Source organism: Schistocerca americana, chromosome 9 (genome assembly GCF_021461395.2).
Source record: "Schistocerca americana isolate TAMUIC-IGC-003095 chromosome 9, iqSchAmer2.1, whole genome shotgun sequence".
Lineage (NCBI taxonomy): Eukaryota > Metazoa > Arthropoda > Insecta > Orthoptera > Acrididae > Schistocerca > Schistocerca americana.
The window spans coordinates 200,955,158-200,976,830 of record NC_060127.1 but is presented as its reverse complement, the minus strand read 5'-3'; the positions used below and the strand labels follow the sequence as shown (position 1 = coordinate 200,976,830).

At 39.2% G+C, this 21,673-nt stretch overlaps 1 protein-coding gene across 1 annotated transcript in view; it reads right to left on the bottom strand.

Annotated features, from left to right (window-relative positions):
* Positions 1 to 12,457: 12,457 nt before the first annotated feature.
* Positions 12,458 to 21,673, bottom strand: part of LOC124551195 (venom protease-like) — a 220,675-nt gene continuing 211,459 nt past the window's right edge. Inside the window, exon 6 of the mRNA XM_047126183.1 lies at positions 12,458 to 12,921. Coding sequence (XP_046982139.1) covers positions 12,757 to 12,921 — 165 coding nt within the window. The 3' untranslated portion in view covers positions 12,458 to 12,756. The remainder of the gene's footprint in view (positions 12,922 to 21,673) is intronic.

Below are 21,673 nucleotides of genomic sequence, written 5' to 3'. Positions count from 1 at the left end.
CTTTGTGATTATACTTATTCTAAATGAGCCACTTGAAACACACATACACACATGCATGCACAACCCAAACAAATGCCTATCACAGAAGACGGATCACAAAACGACAACCCACAAAACAGACGTTTTTCCATACTATAACAGGAGTTGTAGGGAAAAAGGAATCAAACACTTCATTTGGACACAGCATACATGCTGCACATGAGTTGTGGTGGTTGACCTCTGTGCCTCCATGTATTGTTGTGCTGAGTGAGGCAGGACCACTTTCACATGGCAGAGTGCGACATCTGTGCAGCTGAATGCGGCCTGCCAGCCACGGTGGGCATGCACAGTCCCCATCCCCACACACATCTCTGTGCGCGGCTGCCTCGCCAGTGGCGCTCCACAGCACATCCTGTGCCGTGCCACTGCCCCAGCCCTCGCAGCAGGAAGCATCTCTGCATCACTCTCACACTACTGCACTAGCACAGTCTGTCGTTAATTGCAAGGAGAGAAAGGCTGGTGCAGAAGTGATACAGCAGCTAGCAGCTTGCTGATGAATTCCTTGTGGTCCTTAGAGCACAACAACCTCGAGTCACCTAGCACCCTCGCGAAAATATATATGTTGAATGCACTGAAATTTATCGATCTACTGCTAATGAGTTTCAGATGGGAACAGACTATAAATTCTATCACAGCGATAAAGACGCCTGTAGACACCTGTCAAACGTGAGAGAGTGTGGATGGCTCCTGATCCTAGCACTGATTAACATCACACGCTGTTTACTACCTCTCGCAAGTACATCACCTGCAGTCTACTGTCCAAACATATTAGGACCCATCAGAGCTGGGACAGACTTAACAGGAAGTTAGACAAAGAATTCTCTTATCCATATATTCTCAGTCGTAAAGATTCGAGTTCCTACGATACTGCACTCTTTTAATCCCCAATTCCTACTTTGACATCCCAGTCCTTTTGATATATCAGAATACAGCACAATGAGAAAAATATTTATTCTCGCTCTGACGTAATTTTCTTGACATTTCACAGCACTTAACGTCCTGTAATAAATTTGGTGTTCATGTGAGCTTCCTTTGATGTGATTGGGCAATACACACCTCCAAGACAACACACACATACTAGCAGCTGTCCCCACTAATGAAAAATACACAATATACAATATCACAACCCTTTTAGTTGAGAATCATTCCAGTTCCAGACTGTTAACATGAGACACCTACAATGAAGAGATTTTTGTCAGTTTCACTCTTAAGTAGTTCTTAGAGGAAGTGACAATGACAGCCTCACGTTGTATCCGGTGCTATAGCTGATGATGATCAGACACAAACATCTGAGCTACCAGACAAGTACCCTTCTTATTGAGCTGTTGTGGATGTATTATATGGAATTCAGTAACAGTTGTTGTTGCAGCATTCATCCCTCAGACACTGGATGAGCTTGAACAATAATTTAAAGTTGAACAACATATAATCAATGTACGTTGCATTCCAATTTAGTGCTACTTTCGGTGTATAGACTGAGATGGCTGGCAGTTACACATTTTTTTTCATATTTTGCAGGTGAAGATGTCTGTAATTGATGCCTTCCCTCATAAACAGCAAATACTCACTGCAGGGAGAGTAGGTTGGGCTGGTGCAGTGAAACCAACATATAAACAAACTGCTCCGAAATCTGGAAAGATGAAGCTGGTCCACAGCACAGTGCTGTAGGCGTCCAGGATTATGAGGAGTAACATGTCTATACACTTACATGTGTGTGTATCTGCTTTGGACTCCAGTAATGATGATGATGATAATGATGATGATGATGATGTAGAAAATCAACAACTGATATGCAACTCTGATATGCATGTTTGGATAGAGAATGTGCCTGATGATCTCAAGATAACGATATCAGACTAACGTGATACATACATCTATGCTGTTTTAGGCAAGGAAAAAAAGTTCAGTATTTACACATGTATTATAAATATCCAGTATTATAAATATCCAATACTAACGTATCTCGTTTTTTTCTACAGGAGCCTTTAAACCATCCAGATGAGGACTTAGGATTCAATCACCACGATATGGTCTGACATCACAGTAAACACTGGCATGTCCGCCACAATTTGGTCTGGTCCAGCTTGTCCCTGATAGCCTGCCAAGTCCACTGCATGGTCACCATGGCATCTGTCAAAACACCAGCCTGACCCACAGCAGTTCTGGGCAATTCCTCTCAGCACAGACTAGAACCTAGATTGCTGATAGCTGTGGTAATACTCTGGTCAGCTGCAGACCTCTGTCCCATTCTAAAAATAATGTACACACACATCAGGTTAGTAGATTGCCACATTTAAATTACTCAGTGATTGCAGTTGCATTTGAAAACTAGATATCATTTGCCCATATACATAATGGTACTGCTGGGTACAGAGTTTTTCCAAAATGGCTGGCAATCCACAATGTCCCACTGTGTCCCAATGTGTGGCACACTATTATGCTGTGAACTGACACACATACCAAAACAACTTTTCCAATATGCAGAAAAAGAAGGTGCTATAAGGCACTAAGCTGAGTACTCCACACTGATGTCCAATATCATGTTTTGATCCATTAAATGTAGGGTCCAGCTATATGAGTCTTCCACAAGACGTCGCTAACAAGAAGGCTCTTACTAACGTCGACAATCTTGACGAGATTAGTTTTGCATGGTCAGCCCTGTCATGTGAGAGAAATTATTGAGTCGTCCAGGTAAATACTATGTACACAATAATATCTGTGTGTATTGAGACTTTGATGGTACTGATTTCCCCATTAAACTTCTGGATATACAGAAAGTTGAGAGGCAGAATACTACTGTAACAGTTCATATTTATGGCATGAGAAAAAGCAAGCCAGATAATAGTTTTAAAGTCACAAACTAGATTCTTGGACCTCTTGATTCATCCAATTTTGGGAGTAACCAGAAGATGGACATATATGTGATTTTATTCTCAGAGGGACAGAATCAACTTTACACTATAGGTTGTCCTTCAAAGAAACTGGGACATGTTGATTGATATGCCCAAAGAGGAAAATAAATTCTCAAAATTTAAGAACACTCACCACCAAAAGGGGTTTCTCTTCGTTGTGTATGCTGACTTTGAGTGACCCCTCGCTCCTGTCACATCTAGCTGTATCACAGCTGAAAATCAGTTTGGTGCCTCTTGATAGTAAGTAAGTCCTTTCTGCCGATGGGGCAGAAATTTTACTATACTCACAGTATTGATTCACGTTAAGGTGCTTATTTCCAAATTGTGTGTTTCAGAGAGAGAGAGTGTGTGTGTGTTTCTTGTTTAAAATGTGTGCTGTAGTGAAATGAATGCTGTGTTCACTAGTGTGCCTGAGTTTATTGCACAATATGTGTGTGCTGTAATAAAATGCATCTATACGTTTCTACGTTAGTGTTTCGCCTGCGCTGCTGCCAGCTGGTAGAGTCTCTAGTTTTTAGTGTAATCTAGTTGCCATTTTAATTCAGTCTATTTTGAAGAAGTATATCAAAAGATATTGCAGATTTCTCTATTGCATCAAATGACATGAAGATTGTAAAATTTTTCCACTCTGTGGCAAATGACATTGTAATAACTGAACTGTAATTTGTTCTGTTATGCCAATGACTGCTTTCATCGAAAACATACTATAGGAAACGAATCTTTATAAATAAAAAGTATAATCTTTTAAAAGTATTCATTATCATTACTGAAGCAAGTTATTGAATACATGTATCTCTTTTTATTATTAATTAAGTAACTAAATAAAATACTATATACAATTAACCAAATAAACGATTAAGAAATTTGTTGACCTAAATCGTTGTTATTATTTACAAAAGCCCAAGTCACACCTTTGTCAATATGATGTAGTATATAAAGGGTATGAGACACTTGCTTTTTTTTTTTTAAAAAAAAAAAGGTGAGTGTTATTTAGAAGGTTCAGTTTACAGACGAGTGTAACGGTGTTAATAGACTGATCACTTGGCATTTCACATGTTGATAGTCACTTGTAGGTTTCTGGGAACAGGCAGTGCATGATTTCTGCTGCTTCATAAGCATAGAAGCTACGTCTAAATTTATTTCACCTGTGCTTGAAGGAGATCATAGGCCTTCTATCTGGAAGTAGATGTGTGCTGAATTAAAATACATCCAATGGTAGCTGAAAGCAAAGTAAAATTAGCACGAACTCATTAATAACACAGTGAATTTGTTTTAAATTCATTTATTTGTCACCCAGCTTAAAAGCATTTCCAGATTTTTCTGACATGCTGGATGGCTGGGCAATACCACGCATCCATGTAGCCTTCTGTGAGCAGTCATAGGATAGACGACAGTGTTTGTGAGATCGAAGGTTTGAAACGATGTTATCACATCGTCATAACATATGCCAGGATCATTACAGTGAATTCCATGGAAAAAGCATATTAACCACATTCCCACCTTATGTGTTTTGGCATACTCGTACTTCATACTTCACATCCCTGAGAGTTTTCGACGATGTTATATTTGCTGAGAATGTCATTATTACACATCCACAATTTTTGTAAAAGCAGTGAAGGCAATATCCTTAACTACAAACTGTTTGCATTCATTGTAAAAGACTTGAGCATCTACAATGATGTACCCTCGTGAACTGCTTTGGATGAGACACAATGCTTGTTCACCTATACAACTCGTTGCACACTTCCTGTGCATGGTGAATAGTTAGTCACTCGGTAATGCAGAAGTGCCTGTGGGGAGACAAATTTTTCTGCATTGCTTTGTTTTGAACAATGTATGATGCTAAGTAATGCCAGCTCCTTAATTGTCCACCAGGTGAGCAGACAACCTTCTTCTCGAACGTTCTCATAGTAGAAAGTACGAAGTCTTGCATACATACCACAGCTGCCAAGTACGCTCCACGTTGCCATTCCTATTGGTTTGAAATGCAAGTATAATGAATCTTGTTGTTCCTAACTGAATGGATGTTTTAGTAGCCTATGTGTGCTTGGATTCTGTCAGTAAAATAGTATACTCAAAGTGTTCCCATTAATGGAAAGATGATGACAGATGAATCTCTCTCTGTCTCTCTCTCTCTCTCTCTATTCGTTTAGTCGGTTCCGACTCTTCGTGACTCCATGAACCAAATCACGCCAGTTTTTCCTGTCTTGCACTTTCTCCGTACACCTTCCAGGTTGGAACACACGTTGCTTCTGTGATGCCATCGGTCCATTCACCCTCTGACGTCTTCTTCTAATTCCTTCAATCTTTCCCAGCATTAATATTTTTTCCAGCGAGGCATGCGTTCGCCTTGTGTGTCCAAAGTAGGTCATCTTTTGTTTTAACATTAGACCTCCCAGGGAGAAATCTGGTTTTATTTGCTCCAGTATTGATCTTTTGGTTCTCTTTGCAGTCCATGGGACTCTAAGAAGTTTCCTCTATCACCATAATTCGAAGGAGTCAATTCTTCGCCGTTCACCCTTTCTAATGGTCCAGGTCTCACATCCTTACATCACAACTGGAAAGACCATAGCCCTCACAATACGGATCTTTGTTGCTAGTGTTATATCTCTGGACCTTATAAGCCTGTCAAGGTTTGACATCGCCTGTCTGCCGAGCAACAGGCGTCAACGGATTTCATGGTTGCAGTCGCCATCAGCAGAGATCTGGGAACCAAGGTAACTGAATGTGGTCACTACCTCCATGGTTTCTCCTGCTATATTCACGAATTGGTCGGTGCAGTTGCCATAACTCTCGTTTTCTTCACATTCAGCCTAAGACCGACCTTTTCACTTTCGTCTTTCACCTTCAGCAAGAGTGTTCTCAATTCTTCTTCACTTACTGCCAACAGAATCGTATCATCCGCGTAGCCTCGCATTCCTCATAACATGTCCTGCATACAGATTGAATAAGTACGGTGACAGTATACAGCCTTGCCGGACCCCTTTCTGACTGTTTATCCATTTCGTTGTTCCATACATAGTTCTCACCGTGGGTTCTTGGTCAAGGTATAAACTCCGTATCAGATGAATGAGGTGATCTGGTACACCCATGTTTTTCAGTACGTTCCATAATTTGTTGTGATCGATGGAGTCAAAGGCTTTGGCGTACTCAATAAAGCAGAGGTACACATCACACTGGAATTCTCTTGCTTTTTCCATAATCCAGCGAATGTTAGCAAATTTGATCTCTAGTTCCTCTTCCTTTCCTAATCCATCTTGTTCTTCTGGTAGCTCTCGATCTAGATATTGGCGAAGTCTATTTTGTAAGATTTTCAACATGACTTTTCTAGCATGTGTGATAAGTGCGATTGTTTGGTAATCTGCGCATTCTTTAGAACTTCTCTTCTTTGGAATGGGGATGCATACTGATCTTTTCGAGTCTTCTGGCCACTGCAGCATGATCCATATTTTTTGACATATTGAGCGCAGCACTTTCACTGCATCCTTTCCAGTGACATTAAACAATTCTGCTGGTATTTCATCATGTCCACTAGTTTTGTTATCAGCCATTTCGCTCTCCAAAATATCTGGCTCCCAGTTCTAAATTAACATTAACATCAGCAGTAGGAGCCCTGTCATTATGCAGTTCTTTCTTGCAGGTCTTCTGCCCATCTTTCCTTAACATCCTCTGCTTCACTCAGATCTTTCCCGTTTCTATCTTGTATCATTCCAATTTTTGCCTGGAATTTTATTTCAAGTTCTCTAATTTTCTGGTAAAGATCTCTTGTCTTCCCCATTCCATCACTATCTTCAACTTCCTCGCACTGTTCATTAAAGAATATATTTTTATCTCTTCTAGCTAATTTCTAAAAATCTTTATTTAATTCAAACATAGCTGATCTATCTCCATTTATTTTTACTTTCCTTCGTTCTTCTGCAACTTGCAGTGCCTCAACTGGTAGCCATCTAGCCTTCTTGCTGTTCCTTTTCTTGGGAATGTGTTTCTCTGCGGCCTCCTTGACAGTATTACCTACTTCTGTCCACATCTCTTGTGAACTTTTGTCCTCCAGCTCTAATACGTTAAATTTGTTTTGTACCGCTACACTGTAGTCGGAAGGTATAGAGTTAAGATAGTATCTGCAAGTTGGGATACTTTTTGCTACATTCTGAAGTTTCAGCCGAAATTTTGCAATCAGGAGCTCATGATCTGATCCGCAGTCAGCCCCAGGTATTGTTGTAGCTGACTGAACCGCGCTCTTCCACCTCTGATTACAAAGTATGTAATCAATTTGGTTCCAGTGTTGGCCATCTTGCGAAGTCCAGGTGTATAGGCGTCGATTTTGTAGTTGAAACAGTGTATTAGTAATTATGAATGAATTTTCTTGGCAGAATTCTAGGAGTCTCTGTCCTGCTTCATTTGTTGTAGCAAGACCATATTTCCCTATTATACCTTCTACAGCTTGATTTCCCACTTTTGCATTCCAATATACAACAATGAAGACGATATCCTTTTTTGGTGTTGACAGAAGTAATTCTTGTAAATCTCCATAGAGCTGGTCAATAATTTCCTTTTCAGCATCGGTTGTTGGCGCATAAACTTGAATTACTGTGATGTTGAGGGGCTGATCTTGAAGTCTGATGGACATCATTCTATCATTTTTATATTTGCATCCCATTACAGCTTTTCTCAGTTTATCACTAACCATGAAGGCTACTCCATTTAAAACATTCAAATGTTCCTCATCTGTTGCACTGATATGGGAGATCTTTCATATTATTTTATCGACAAGAATCTCAATCACATCACCACATTCTCCCTGAATGAATGAGTTATCATCCACTGCATTTTTTACCAAAACAAATTTCTGCTTCAAAATCATGATTATATGCTTCATGTCCTTGAAATATCACTTCAACATCCTGAGAGGTATATATGCATTAAACTAAGTACTATTTTGCTACTCTGCCCATCAGTTCATCTTCTAAACATCCAGTGTTTTCTAAAAAATTCAAATCTCAGGTTTTAAGAGTTAATGTTTAAGAGCTAATGTCACACTCACATTTCATATGTGGTCAATCATCAGCTCTGTTCATATCTTGTTTCCTGAAACACAAATGTTAAAGCATCACATGCAACATTCGATCCAACTGTAGCATTACCATCACTTTTCCGAAATTTACCGTTGAAGTATAGGAAACTACTACTACTTTTATCGGGGACATAAAAATCAACTGAATGATTCTAAATCTAAATCCTTCAGAAACTTAGTAGTGGTCCTATCGAGTAGTTACTGTTGTCTTTATTTCTGAGTCAACCTCATTCATATTTGCCTGTAACACAATTCCTTTTCCAGACCATTTAAAAACCACATTTTTAATATCAATGTCATGTGTGTCGGTAACATTTCCATAACTTCACCTTTTACACGTGGCTTATTCTTTACCTTTGTGATACTGGGAATAATGTTCTATGTTTCTAGTCGAATCAGTGTGATACTGTAGTGCCCTCTGCTTAAATCAATTGATGGAAAAAAATTTGCACATTATACTGAGGATCGCTCTTTTAAAGTCAGAATGTACGATATCACATTTAAATCTCAACTGATGAATGGAGGGGTACTACTGATATATAGATTATTCTAGTTTATACATTTCAGGCGAACGTGAGGCACAGATGAGCATTCAAGTGTGTATCACTGTTTTCGTAGAATCGAAAAATGTAGAACACGTGGCTGCTGGTAATGCAGTGATGTAATTCTACTGGCGTACGCAGGTCACCAAACAAATCAAAATAGTAGACACTATTCATGGGGTTTTTAACATATGCCATGCTGTCAGTTCCTGGTTCCCCTGCTACATCTCAATTCACAAACCCGCACCCATTAGTTTTTCATATAGTCTTAAGCAATGTGTTCCAAATAAACACTCTACAAAATCTTGGAATATCGAATTTTTGGGAAAAGTTAAACAAGTCAGTACTTGAAAGTGGTCAATTGGGTAGTACAGTTAGGAGCCTTTCCTATTATGAACTGCCAAATCCTTTCCTATGTTGTTTCAAATACAATCCTTTCCCAATTACCATAGATTCCATCGTCCTGTTATTTCTCCTCATCAAGCTGTTCCTGGACACATTTAGAATTTTCACTGTTCAGGCCATGACTGCCACTTCTCTAGCTAATGAGCCAGTTACTGAAAGACCTGCCAGGAATAATTTCGCATGTGATCTTATCTTTTGGTAGAATCCTAGGCATTTTAATTTTCTCTTCTTCTTCTTCTTCTTCTTCTCTTTCTTCTTCCTCCTTTGCACTTTTTGTTGCTGACACCACTGAATGGAAACAAGTTTTTTAATGACCGTTGGGTTACCTTTTTATTCTTTAGTGTTGAAGAGCAGTGCTCCTAACTTATTGGATATATACTTCCAAACCCTATTTAGCTTGGTGCTCATCGTTTTATAAGCTGCAAATTCTGTAACGCATAGATATGTCTCTTCTCTCATGTATTGTCTTAGCTTTATCAGCCAATATTTGATCTGATGTATGACATTCTGCCAAACACTGATTTGTAGAATATGCAATATCATACTTCTTGCGCGCCTCATCCAACAGATTAATTCCCTTATCACAATTTGCTGACTCTTTTTAAAGCATCATCCCAGGTCCTGATGTGCATACTACCACTCATGTTACGCTGTTGCACGGTTTGATGTCTACACGCCCTGTTACACTGGGTGTCTTCGTAACAGAGTGCGAAAATGTAACAGGACATAGAGAATGCTGAACTGAACAACTTGAGGGAACCTGCAGTCGGAGAAGTCAGTTTAAGGCGACATGTAATGAACTTGTCTACCGGTTTTTCTGGCATTACAGTTTTCCAGTTTGTTTGTAACTAACATGTGTACAGGTTTACACGTACTGTGCTTTTTGTTTCCATGTATATTCTTCATTCCCTGCAAGAAAACGAAGAGGACGAGCCTGATTATTAGGAATTGGAAGGGGAGGTCCTTTTCCACGGCATGCGAGTTCACCTGACCTGAATCCCCTTGATTATTTATCATGGGGACATCTAAAGTCACTCGTGTGTGAGACACCAGTGGATACAGAGATGGGAGCAGTTGTCACTCTGAAACATTGTATTGTATCTGCATGATCAGCTTGCCACAAGTCATCCTGCCATGCATGATAATATGCCCGAGAGAGCATATTTTGTGTACTGATTTGTGTAGTTCTCGAACTATTCTCTGCAGAATTGTTCATGATTTGCCTTTCCCTGAACTCTGAAACGACTGATACGATTGCATTCATATGGGCTGTATTCCTGGTGGTGGCTCATGCTGTGAGCTGCCATAGCTGGGCTATTATTTCAATAGGAGTGTGATAATATATGTATTCCACAGAGTAACGTTCATCCTTTTATGCTGATCGTCAATATATTTACTGGTTCTACTGCTTAACACATGTTTCATAATGTTTCTGTGCTCCCTACCGTTAGGGCTTTTGTTTTTGTATTTGTTTGTCATACATAATATTTCACCACACGTTTTTAGATCTTTGCCAGGCTTTGAAGTTTTTAAGAATATTAGATCCATTAGATCAAGCGTTCTTTCAAATTCCTTACTCTCAATATATACGATGTGCTTGGTTAAGCTTATAGGCTGTGCAGCCTACATTATGGTTTTTCTCCATTGACCCAACGTGAAGAGTCTATTTCGCTGTCTTCATGATGGCTAAAGCAATCAGCAACAGTATATACTTGTTCTTCTTCTTTATCTCCATTTGACTTAACAGTTGGATTACATTTTTCTCCACGAAACTGAACTCATTCTGAGTGTCCTATCCTTAGAAATCGTAATTTCTATCTAATAGCCTTCTGTTCATCAATGACTTTAGGTTTTCTCAACGTGCAGTTACATACTAAACTGATTTCTATACAATATGCAACTTTTATAGCCTCAGTAGACTTATTTTTACGGTATTTCTAAAATTCGGTTGTTGTCTTCAACCTTTACATTTAATATAACGATTAACTTCAGCGGCGTTCGGACATTCACTTCTTTTCGAGCTTTTGTCCCTTTAATATCTTCAAGTTAGTTTTTTATATCTTGCAATCTTTATTCAATTAACATGGTCCTTGCAACCTGCACATTAATTATTTTCAACTTGTTCTTGTTCTTCTGCAAGTTTGCACCAGTGAGCTGATTAACCATCACGAACTTCATACCCACCATTTCAGTCGATCTTCTGCTGATGTTTTCTTTCCCATTTACTTATTATGGTGTGATAGATTGAATCTGCGCATCCACACATGAACAAATGTTCTTTGCATGCAGACCTCTCCTCTCTGATTCAACACGTGATATACATGTCAATATAATCATAATGTAATGTATATTGATGTACTCAACTCCTTCATTGCTATATGTAAAGAAACTGCTGGAAGTTTGATCTTTATTGTCTGTCATTCAAACACCTATACTGTGTGCGATACAATCAGACTCCATCTATCTGTGTCAAACAATAACCTACATGTACTTGATTAATGAATCTTAAATTCATATTGTCTTGCTTTAAAGCGATAATAAGGTTTGCATTATCCCTTTCCAACTGCTTTGGAACCATAAAACATGTCAGACTCATGCATAAGATAACAACTCCCATACGATGGCGGACATAGAAATATTTCAGCATTTATACCTGGTATACCACTACAACATCACCAAATTTAAGCGCTGTGTTTGCCTTCACACTATCTGGCAGTGGCATATTGCCTCTTTCGCTGAATGTTGTGTTTGTTACAAAATCGATGCTGGACAAATCTGCTGTAATAGTTGGCATTTAGGCTGCAATAGCGTTTTCGAAAATATACATGTAGGAAGCAGATTCCATCTGGATGTATTAGCAATGAACGATGACATTTATCTTGCCACAGTCAGACGGAACTACAATTATTGCTCATATATTATTCAGAGAGTAGTGTTCCATTCTTCTTGTTCTTCCAGTCTTTGGTAGTACTGCAGGACGTGTCAGTGACTATGAGGTCCTGAGAAGCTGTGAATCAAGACTTTAACCCACAGTGCCATGTTACATTCCATAAGTGCCACTTTCGCTCAGTCTTCAATGTCTCTCCTTTCCTGACAGACTGAAGTGTGGTGATGATGTAAGAATATTTTTACTGGTGATCAGTGCAGTGTTCTATGGCAAAATAACACGAAAACAGGAAATTTAAAAAAAAGTGTGTAATTCAACGAAATTTTAAGAGATGTTCAAACTGTTCAGTATTTTTTTCGGAAATAACTGAAATCATTGAAATATTCAGAAAAATCAATGTCCAACGTCAAAATACTGTGAAAACCGTTCCACTACAATTTTTAGTGTAGGTCGTTGGCAAATGTAGACCCAGTGGTACATCGAAAAAATGTAACACTACAATGTTGTCATGAAACAAGTAATAATTATTCGATAGATTTGAGTATATAACATATTACAAGACTCTATAAACACATTCTAGCCACAAATTACTAAAAAGAAATTTACTCATATCTCAGTTTTATTGCTTGAAAGCATACAGACACAGAGATAAACAGTTTTCTTCAATAACATATTGTCATTTGGTGGGAACATCCAGAGAGGAAAACAACCGAAGTATAGTAAGTACAGGGTTTCTGCTACAATGATCGTATCATTTATGCCATGTTAGCAGTTGACAGTTGTCTGAGAACATATTTTTTGCCAATTGTTAAGTGTTCTGTGCCGATTTTTTAATTTTAATTAGAGTACTTATGAAATGTGATCAAATAACGGAACCTTGTCACAGTAAATACTAGTTCCTTAGTCAGTAGTGATGTCAGCAGTGCTTTTTATCCAGTCGAGGTAGTAGGTCATCCTGGAGAAGGCACCAGGTAGAGGCTCATTGCAATTGTGAAAAAAACTGGCAATGCCAATCTGCTTATAGCCGTCTGTGGATTTAAGAACAAGCGCTCCGCCCCAATCTCCCTGCAACATAGACAGTTATTGCCTTACAAATATCTAGTAGACTTCTGCTGCTAATATCAAAATCTTATGAATAATATTACAACTTGACCTGACCACCAGGGGCAATGGACGCCTCTTCAAAATTTCTGTGTTTACCGATGACATAAGTAAGCTGATAAAGGGCACAAACACGTCCAGGAGCAAACAGTAAGAGAATAACGTAAATGGTTTATACCTGATTCCCAACAGACAGCTTCCCTTCCTACAAAAAGTCGTGTTGTTAGAATCGAGTAATCACAAGCAGAGGTCAGCGGGACCACACTTTACACTCGATAGGGCACCACGTGAGACGTTCTTTGACATCGAGGCGCATTACAGACCGATGCTCATACCAGCACAAGGATATGGTTGGCAAATAAGATCAGGTGAAGTTGATATTTCAACATGTTGCAGAAGTCTCTTCAATGACCTTAGAGTTATTAAACTTATGTGACAGTACATATACTCTCTAATCGTACTTGCAGTTATTAGCAGGAATGTATGTACAATGAACAGTGGTAATCACAACAGTGGCGGGCCTATTACACTACCATTGGAGTACTCCCGACAACGTAAGTCTTATGTCTGTCGATATCTTCTTTAAAGTCTTGAATCCAGTCACCGTTCTGGGCCGATCCTCGGAAAGCTACAACTATTCTCATTCGAAAATGCGAAGCTGTATCGAATACATTAGGAAATCCAGGAAACAAGTGTAGTTCTACGCTAGTAGTATCTGAATAAAAATCAACGCTGTTATACAGCCAATATCGATGTTATTCTATCGATGACCACTGTTGTCTCAAACTGTACAATGGACAAAAACGAAAATTGTCCACCAGAGTAAAACTGCACTGGTAAGAACATTATGAGAATAATCACAACTTTGTGGCTGTAAAAATATAAACATACAGCAAGTCTTATATATTATCCGACAAATTTATATTTCTGCTAGTAATATGTTTTTAAACGAAAATCTCGTAACTGTTATATCATTTTGTTTCAAACTTATACCGTTTCTCCACAGTTATCTTTGTCCACAATGTTGTGGGGTTTCTGTACTTTAGCTTAATCCTACTATTTTTTTCCCACGTAGTTGTTTGTTTGTGTTCCATCCGTGGATGCAGCATGCGAAGGCTTCTTGCACGTGTCTGTAAGAACTGTTGTTTGCCTCAATTTATCTTAATATAGATGTGGTGAGCTGAAGAACATTTGTACCTTTTGCCCAGAAAGACAGTTCTTGACATTTTCTTACAAGTTTCTTGCAATATGTACGATGTCTTTCTCGGAGTGTCCTCCAGTTAATATCTTCCCACATATCTTCAGTTAGTCAAATAAGTCTGGGATCATTCGCACTGCCCTTCGTTACCTGCTATTCGTGATTCGTGTTGTTCAAACTCTCCACCCAAGATTCTGCAAACAAACTCACAAAGTAGTGAAAAATATCTCTCAACAGCCCATATGAACGTGCTGTCGATAATAATATTAAGTATGTTACAGAGAAAAATAACTTTTGGATGTCAAGAAACACTGCAGCTATCGGACTGCCTCGATCCATGGCTTTCAGATATTCATGTAAGAAAAGACCAAATTGGTCGTCAAATGTCGATATTTACAGGATCCGTGAGGTCTTTGAGCTCAGAATATATGTGAAGGTTGCTGGTCTCCCATCGGGCGCCTCCCTGGGTGGCGGATAGGGGAATGCTCACCAGATATGGTGGGTACCGGGGAAATAAAATACCCGGGGTGGACCAAAACTAGCAACTGCTGCCTTGTAGTATGATATTGGCTTATCAAAGGCTAAAGGAAGAAAACCTTGAGTAAAAATTACCTGGTCCTCCAGGTTTGGGGTTGTGCAGTGGGCCAGCTCCTCACTCACATAAAAACATATAAATGCTAAAAAACCTAATAATATGCCTCGGAAAAATTGGAACTTTGGACGACGAACTGGCAATGAGAAACGGAAAATTATGTTTGGATGCTGGAATGTGCAAGGTATTTCCACTAAAATAAATTTACTCCCCGCAGAACTTGACATGTTCAACATGGATGTTGTCGTACTCTCTGAAACAAAGAAGAAAGGCCAAGGAGAAGAAGAACTGGATAATTATGTACATATCTGGAGTAGGGTATCAAAAGCAGTAATAGCCAAAGCAGGAGTCTCCATTATGATAAAAAAATCATGGAAAGAAAGAATCACAAATTGGACATTCATCAATCAACGTATAATAACTGTTGAAATGACATTATTTGCTAGGGAAGTTGTGATTATTGGCGTATATGCACCCACGAACGACACAAAAGATAAGGAGAAAGACACATTTTGGGACACCAACAGGGAGACTATTGAAAAAATCCCAAGAAGAAAGGAACTGATTATCATGGGAGATCTGAATGGAAGGGTAGGAATTAGAGAATCTTGTAGAATAGTAGGAAAACATGGAGAGGACGAATATAATGACAATGGAGAACGATTGATTGCAATTTGTGAACAATTTGATCTAAAAATTACCAACACATTTTTCAAACATAAGGACATTCATAAATATACTTGGCAACAGAACACCAAAGAACTTCGTCCTATAATAGATTATATTATCATTAGGCAAACAAGTAGTTTCAAGGCAGTAGACGTCAGATCTTATAGAGGAGCCCAGTGTGGATCAGACCACTATCTAGTTAAAATGAAGTCTTTCTGGCCATGGAAGAATGCAAGGAGTGATACAAGTAACATAAATAAAACGAACCAGACTGAGAAAGATGAAAATTTACCTTTTAATATTGACAGCCTACAAGACGAAAGTATCAGAACACTCTTTGCGCCCAGGATGGAAAGGAAACTGGTTGAATCATTTGAAGGAAGTACAGAGGAAATATATGACTATATAAAAGCTAATGTGAAAATCATAGCAACAGAGGTGTTGGGTAAAAAAGATAGCAACCACAACCGTGCAGCAGAGTGGTGGTCAGAGGAACTAGAGGTCCTCATTAGAGAAAAACGAAATGCGTTCCTTCAGTGGTTGAATGATAAATCAGAAGAAACAAGATCAATATACAAGGAAAAGAAGAATGAAGTGACGAAAAAAATAAGGATGGCAAAAAATGAAGCATGGGAAAGAACATGTGCCAAGGTGAATAGCAAATTAGGATTTGGGAGAGCAAAAGAAGCATGGTCAGTATTGAAAGGGCTTCGACAGGATACAAAAAGCAAAACTAATCTCCAACTGATAACACAAAAAGAATGGGAAGAGTATTTCCAAAAATTATTAAATGAGGACAGAGAAGAATATCTAGAAGAAGGAACAGGGGAAGATAAAGGACATGAAGATGATGAGATCCATATTTTAGAAAGTGAAGTACTTCAGGCATTGAGAACAGGAAAGAATGGTAAATCACCGGGACCAGGCAATATCAATCTGGAGTGTCTAAAATATGGTGGTGACAAAATTGTGAAACTGATAACACAGCTCTTCAACAAAATGATACATGGAGATTCAATACCCAACGAAATGAAGCTAGGTTACATTAATACAATATTTAAGAAAGGGGATCGCAAAATTTGTTCAAACTATCGAGGAATTTGTGTCCAAACACATTAATGAGAATTTTTGTGAAAGTAATTAAAAACAAGCTGGAAAAAAATTTAGAACCCAAGAAGAACAATGTGGATTCACGGCTGGGAGATCATGTGTAGACCATATTTTCACATTACGACAGATTTTGGAGAAACATAGGGAAAAATCAAAAAGTATAGGATTAATTTTCATAGATCTAGAAAAAGCGTATGATACTGTTCCAAGAAAATTACTTTGGAGAGCACTACATATGGCAAACATAAACCCTTCCTTGATTAAAATAATACAACAGATGTATAAAGATAACATTTGCCAAGTGAAAGTTGGTAATAAACTTTCACAGAAATTTAGAACAAGCAAAGGCCTTTTACAGGGCTGTCCCATGTCACCATCATTATTTAAAATCTATATAGATATTAGCCTTAGAACATGGTCTCGTAAATGTAATAGTATGGGATTAGAAATAAGAGATGGAGTTTACCTACATCATTTATTATTTGCTGATGATCAAGTAGTCGTAGCACAAGATGGGGAGGATGCTAACTATATGTGCAATCAACTAGCAGTAGCATACAAAACTTGGGGTTTGAAGATTAATTACCAAAAAACAGAATACTTGACTAATGATTCAGATGAGCTATACATTGAAGGAAAGAAAATCAAAAAGATAAACACTTTCTGTTATTTGGGATCCATTTTAGAAATCGAGGGAAAATCAGAGTCAGAAATCAATAAAAGAATTAGTAGCGGACGGAGGGTCATTGGGATGCTTAACTCAGTCTTATGGAGCCGGAATGTAATGAGCAGAACTAAAAAATTAATATACAAATCCATATTAGAGAGTGTGGTTCTGTATGGAACGGAGACCTGGACAATTAACATGAAGCACATTAAAAAATCACAAGCTCTAGAGATGGACTTTTGGAGAAGATCGGCAAGAATCTCCAGGAAAGAAAAGATAAGGAACACCGAAGTAATAAGGAGAATGGAAATAAAAGAAAGAATATATGACGTAATGGATAGGAAGAAATTACAGTGGTACGGGCATGTACAAAGAATGGAGGAAGCCAGAATACCAAAATTGATACTGGAGTGGGAACCGGAGGGGAGAAGAAGAAGAGGACGACCTGTGACCACCTGGCTCCAAAATGTACAGCACACAATGAGGAGAATGGGCGCAGAGGAAGAGGACACGCAAGATCGAAACACATGGAGAAATATTTTGAGAGTATAGTTTAAGAATGTTTATTGTTTGTATTGTCATTTCCAGGTAAATTATTATGTTGGAGATAAGCCTCTGCAATGAGGAAAAGCTCAAAATAATAATAAAATATGTTCTAAGATTCTACGACAAATAGCTGTCAAAAACATTGGTCGGTAAACTTCTGGACTAGTTCTGATGTCCTTCGTGGAGACAGGTATGACCCGTGCTTTCTTCAGACGACATGTCATAGATTTGCATTCAAGTGATTTCGATAAATGACGGTTAAATGAGGTTCTAACTCAGTCACAAATCTGGTATAGAATCTTCCGCGGGCTCCATCACGACATGGAGCTTTGTTGAAGTGTAACGACTTCAGCTGTTCATCAAATCCACTGACACTAATATCTGTTTCAGTCGTCTTTGCAGAGGTACGAGAGTAGAATTGGGACAGTACGTGTGAATTTGTCTTTGTAAAGGAACATTTGAAACCTTGAGTTTCAGATCCTATCTTGTCCATGTGTGTCTGAACACTAACTTCGATGCCACTAACAGCCTTTACATACGACCAGTATCTCTCGTGTTGTTTGAAAGACCATTCGATAGTATTTTTCTGTGGTACACACTGAAGGCGTCATGTATCGCCTACTTTAAAGCCAAATCAGCATCTCTCTGTCTACCTCGGTAGTCTATCTTTTAGACCTATGATGCGGTTGTCTCTATTTCCTTAGAAATTTCTTTGCAGTGATCATATACCATGGAGTATCCCATCCATCATGAATTGTCCTGCTAGGTAAGTATCTGTCCAAGCCATGGTCAACCATTCTTTTGAATCTGAGCCATAGTTGCTCTACACCCCACTGTCCTGAGCAAAAAGAAACAACTTCTTACTCTAGTTCACTGAATATATAAATCTATCTACATATTGTTCTTGGTGTTTTTACACTGGTAATTGTTGTTGCTACAACTACCTCATTGTCACTGATACCAGTTTCACTGTAGACATCCTCAGACATATTAGATGTATTTGTCCCCATTAGATCCAATATACAGTATTTCCATCACGACTGGATTTCCGAACTACATGATGTTGTCAGTGGTCAGAGAAGGGATTTAGTAACGTTTTGCAGGATGTCTTGTCAAGCCTACCAGTAACGAAACTAATTATCCCAGTTGGTTATTGGATGATTAAAGACTCCTCCATTGATTACAGTATGATTGAGAAACTTACATGCTAGCGATCTAACACTTCCCTCTCAAGTTTCCAGTAACATTACGAGGTGAGTTTGGTTGTAAATACAAGAATCCAATTGTACATACATGTACACGAGTCTTATTGAGTCTTCCCCAAACAATCTTGGATGCAGCTACAATTTCTTCTACACAAAACACACAACAGTTTCTATGAGAAAATTAATTTTATTATCCTTATATTTAAGAAAATTATTGTCATTAATCTGGAAAGTTGAGTAAAGTATTTCATAGTGCAAAGTTATTTACTTAGAAAAATCTAATTGTGAATATATTGTAGCCACTGGTAACTTGTTCAGTCCACATAGAACAAACTTCCATTATGTAATAAAATTTTGAGAGATAGAATAGACAGACAGAGGAAGTATAAGTAGAGGGACAGGGCAGGCACTAGAGCATTATGTTAGTGTAGGTTGCCTACATCAGGGACAGGTATGCACTCAGGGGCAAATCCATTGTTCAACTTTCATTGACAGTTACTTAACCTACAGTTCTCCTTTGATAGACAGGTTCTGCTAAAAGGGTACTTCTTTTTGATTGACAGGTCCTTAACCTATTGTTTCTCCCCTCCCATCCCTCCCCCCACCCACAGGAAACATCCAACACAGCCCCATCTCCTGCACTGGTACATGTACACTTTTGATACCAATTAGATTAACTATTCAATTAAATTGATCGATTAATTAACCTCTCCCCTTCTGCCAAACCCCCTCCCCTCCCACAGAAAACGGTGGTAAGTTGAAATTCCAGCAGGACAATGCAACACACCATGGCTACCTACATCAACCGAAGAAAATGGCGGAAAAATGGGTCACTTGCGCAACTTCCAGTAAGCTAACTCATATGACTGCCACTTCTTCCTAGGAATTCGTGGGGAAAGGACTCAGCCTGTGCTGGGCTGCTGGATAGGATGGATGTAACCCTTTATTTTGCATTCAGTGTTAAAACAAATTGAGACAGTAGCTCCATCACCATGAGATCTGGAGTCCAACTGACACAGTACACAACACTGCCACCAGAGCGTGCAGTCATCCCTTCCATGACGTAATCCAAGATGGGTGTCTGAGGGGGAAAAATGGCAAGAAAAGGATTCAGCCTTGTCTGGGATGATGGAGAGAGGAAGGAGTGTACTTCATTTATTTTGGAACGATTTATTTAAGGGAGGAGTTCACTTAGTTCATTGATTACACTGATACAAAACACTCGCACTGATGTGCTTGTGTTCATGCTACTTAGCCTACAAACATGCAGACTACTCGTAAATTATCGAAGTAATGCATTACACTGATTTACAGACATGAAAACTACTCTAAAATTACTGAAATAATGCGGTACACAGCATACAGATCAGATAATTACCCGTAAATCATCTAAATGATGCAGTACATTGATGTTTAGACAGGAAAACATTTCATAAATTATCAAAATAACGCATGTAAAACACTCTGCAGACACGCTCACCAATTCTAAACTGTCCAAATAATGCAGTACATAGTCTTCAGACCTGCAACCTGCTCGTAATTTACCAAAACAATACATATACAACACTATCAACACACTCAGACTTCTTAAACAGCCGAAAATAATGTAGTGAACAAACACTCAGTGCACATGAAAAACACTTTCGAACTGTCCTCAACCACAACGTATCAGAGACTCCAACACATGCACATGGCGACGCCGCTGTGAATCTCCACTGGACACACGAGTACAGGGGCACGAGCCATTGGTCTCAGGCCGCTATTGCCAACAGCCAGCAGGTGAAACTCACATCTGCTTTCGGGTATACAATTAGAGTTCTTCGAGTGTTATACTGAGGTCACATGTCTCTGTACATAAGAGCCAATTGTCCGTCTGGTCTGCAAGTGCATTTTACCATTGCTGGCACGATACCTCTCTACCTGTGGAGACATCACAGGTCGCACTGTAGAAATCTGTTCCAATGCTTCACAGAATAGCACGGGGTGCATTGCTCATTGTGGTCCTAACTCGACAAGTAAGACCGTACAGGAGCTATCGTGATGTCTCAGCGTGTCCTCACGGAATTTCTTGTCTTAACAGAACATGTCCACTAAAATAGCCCAGAAAAGCACCGAATGCATCCTTCCTGATGAACCCAGTGGGACAGTGCACCTCTTATTGAACTCACCCGTCAAACTGCTGCTGCTGCCAGTGTGGGAGCACTGTCCACCTTTTTTTTCCCTGCAGGCGAAACTTTCGGCGGTAGAAAAGAATTTTGCACAGCTCGCTATTTTGCACTGACAATTAAACTCTGCAGAAAGTGGTCTACAGATCATCAAATACATCCCAGATACACACCATGTCGCAGTGCAACGCTGACAGAGGAAACTGCTGCCATAAACACGGCTCGTGACTGCAGCCCCAGGAGGACCTAAGTGGTAGGAGTTCGAATGCTATCAATATTCCTAGAACAAACACTGATCACATTGAATCTTCTCAAATTTCTGCAGACTATACACGAAAAACACGCGGTACCAAAGGCAACTCAACGCAAACTGTATATTAGTTCACTATTCATCCATCCAGGGGGAGCTGAAAGCCAAACCGTTGTAAGCCGGAAGCTTTCTCTGACTCTCTGAACTGGTGTACAAAGGATGGGGAAGTCCCACCTCGCCGGCCGGTGTGGCCTTGCGGTTCTAGGCGCTTCAGTCTGGAACCACGTGAACGCTACGGTCGCAGGTTCGAATCC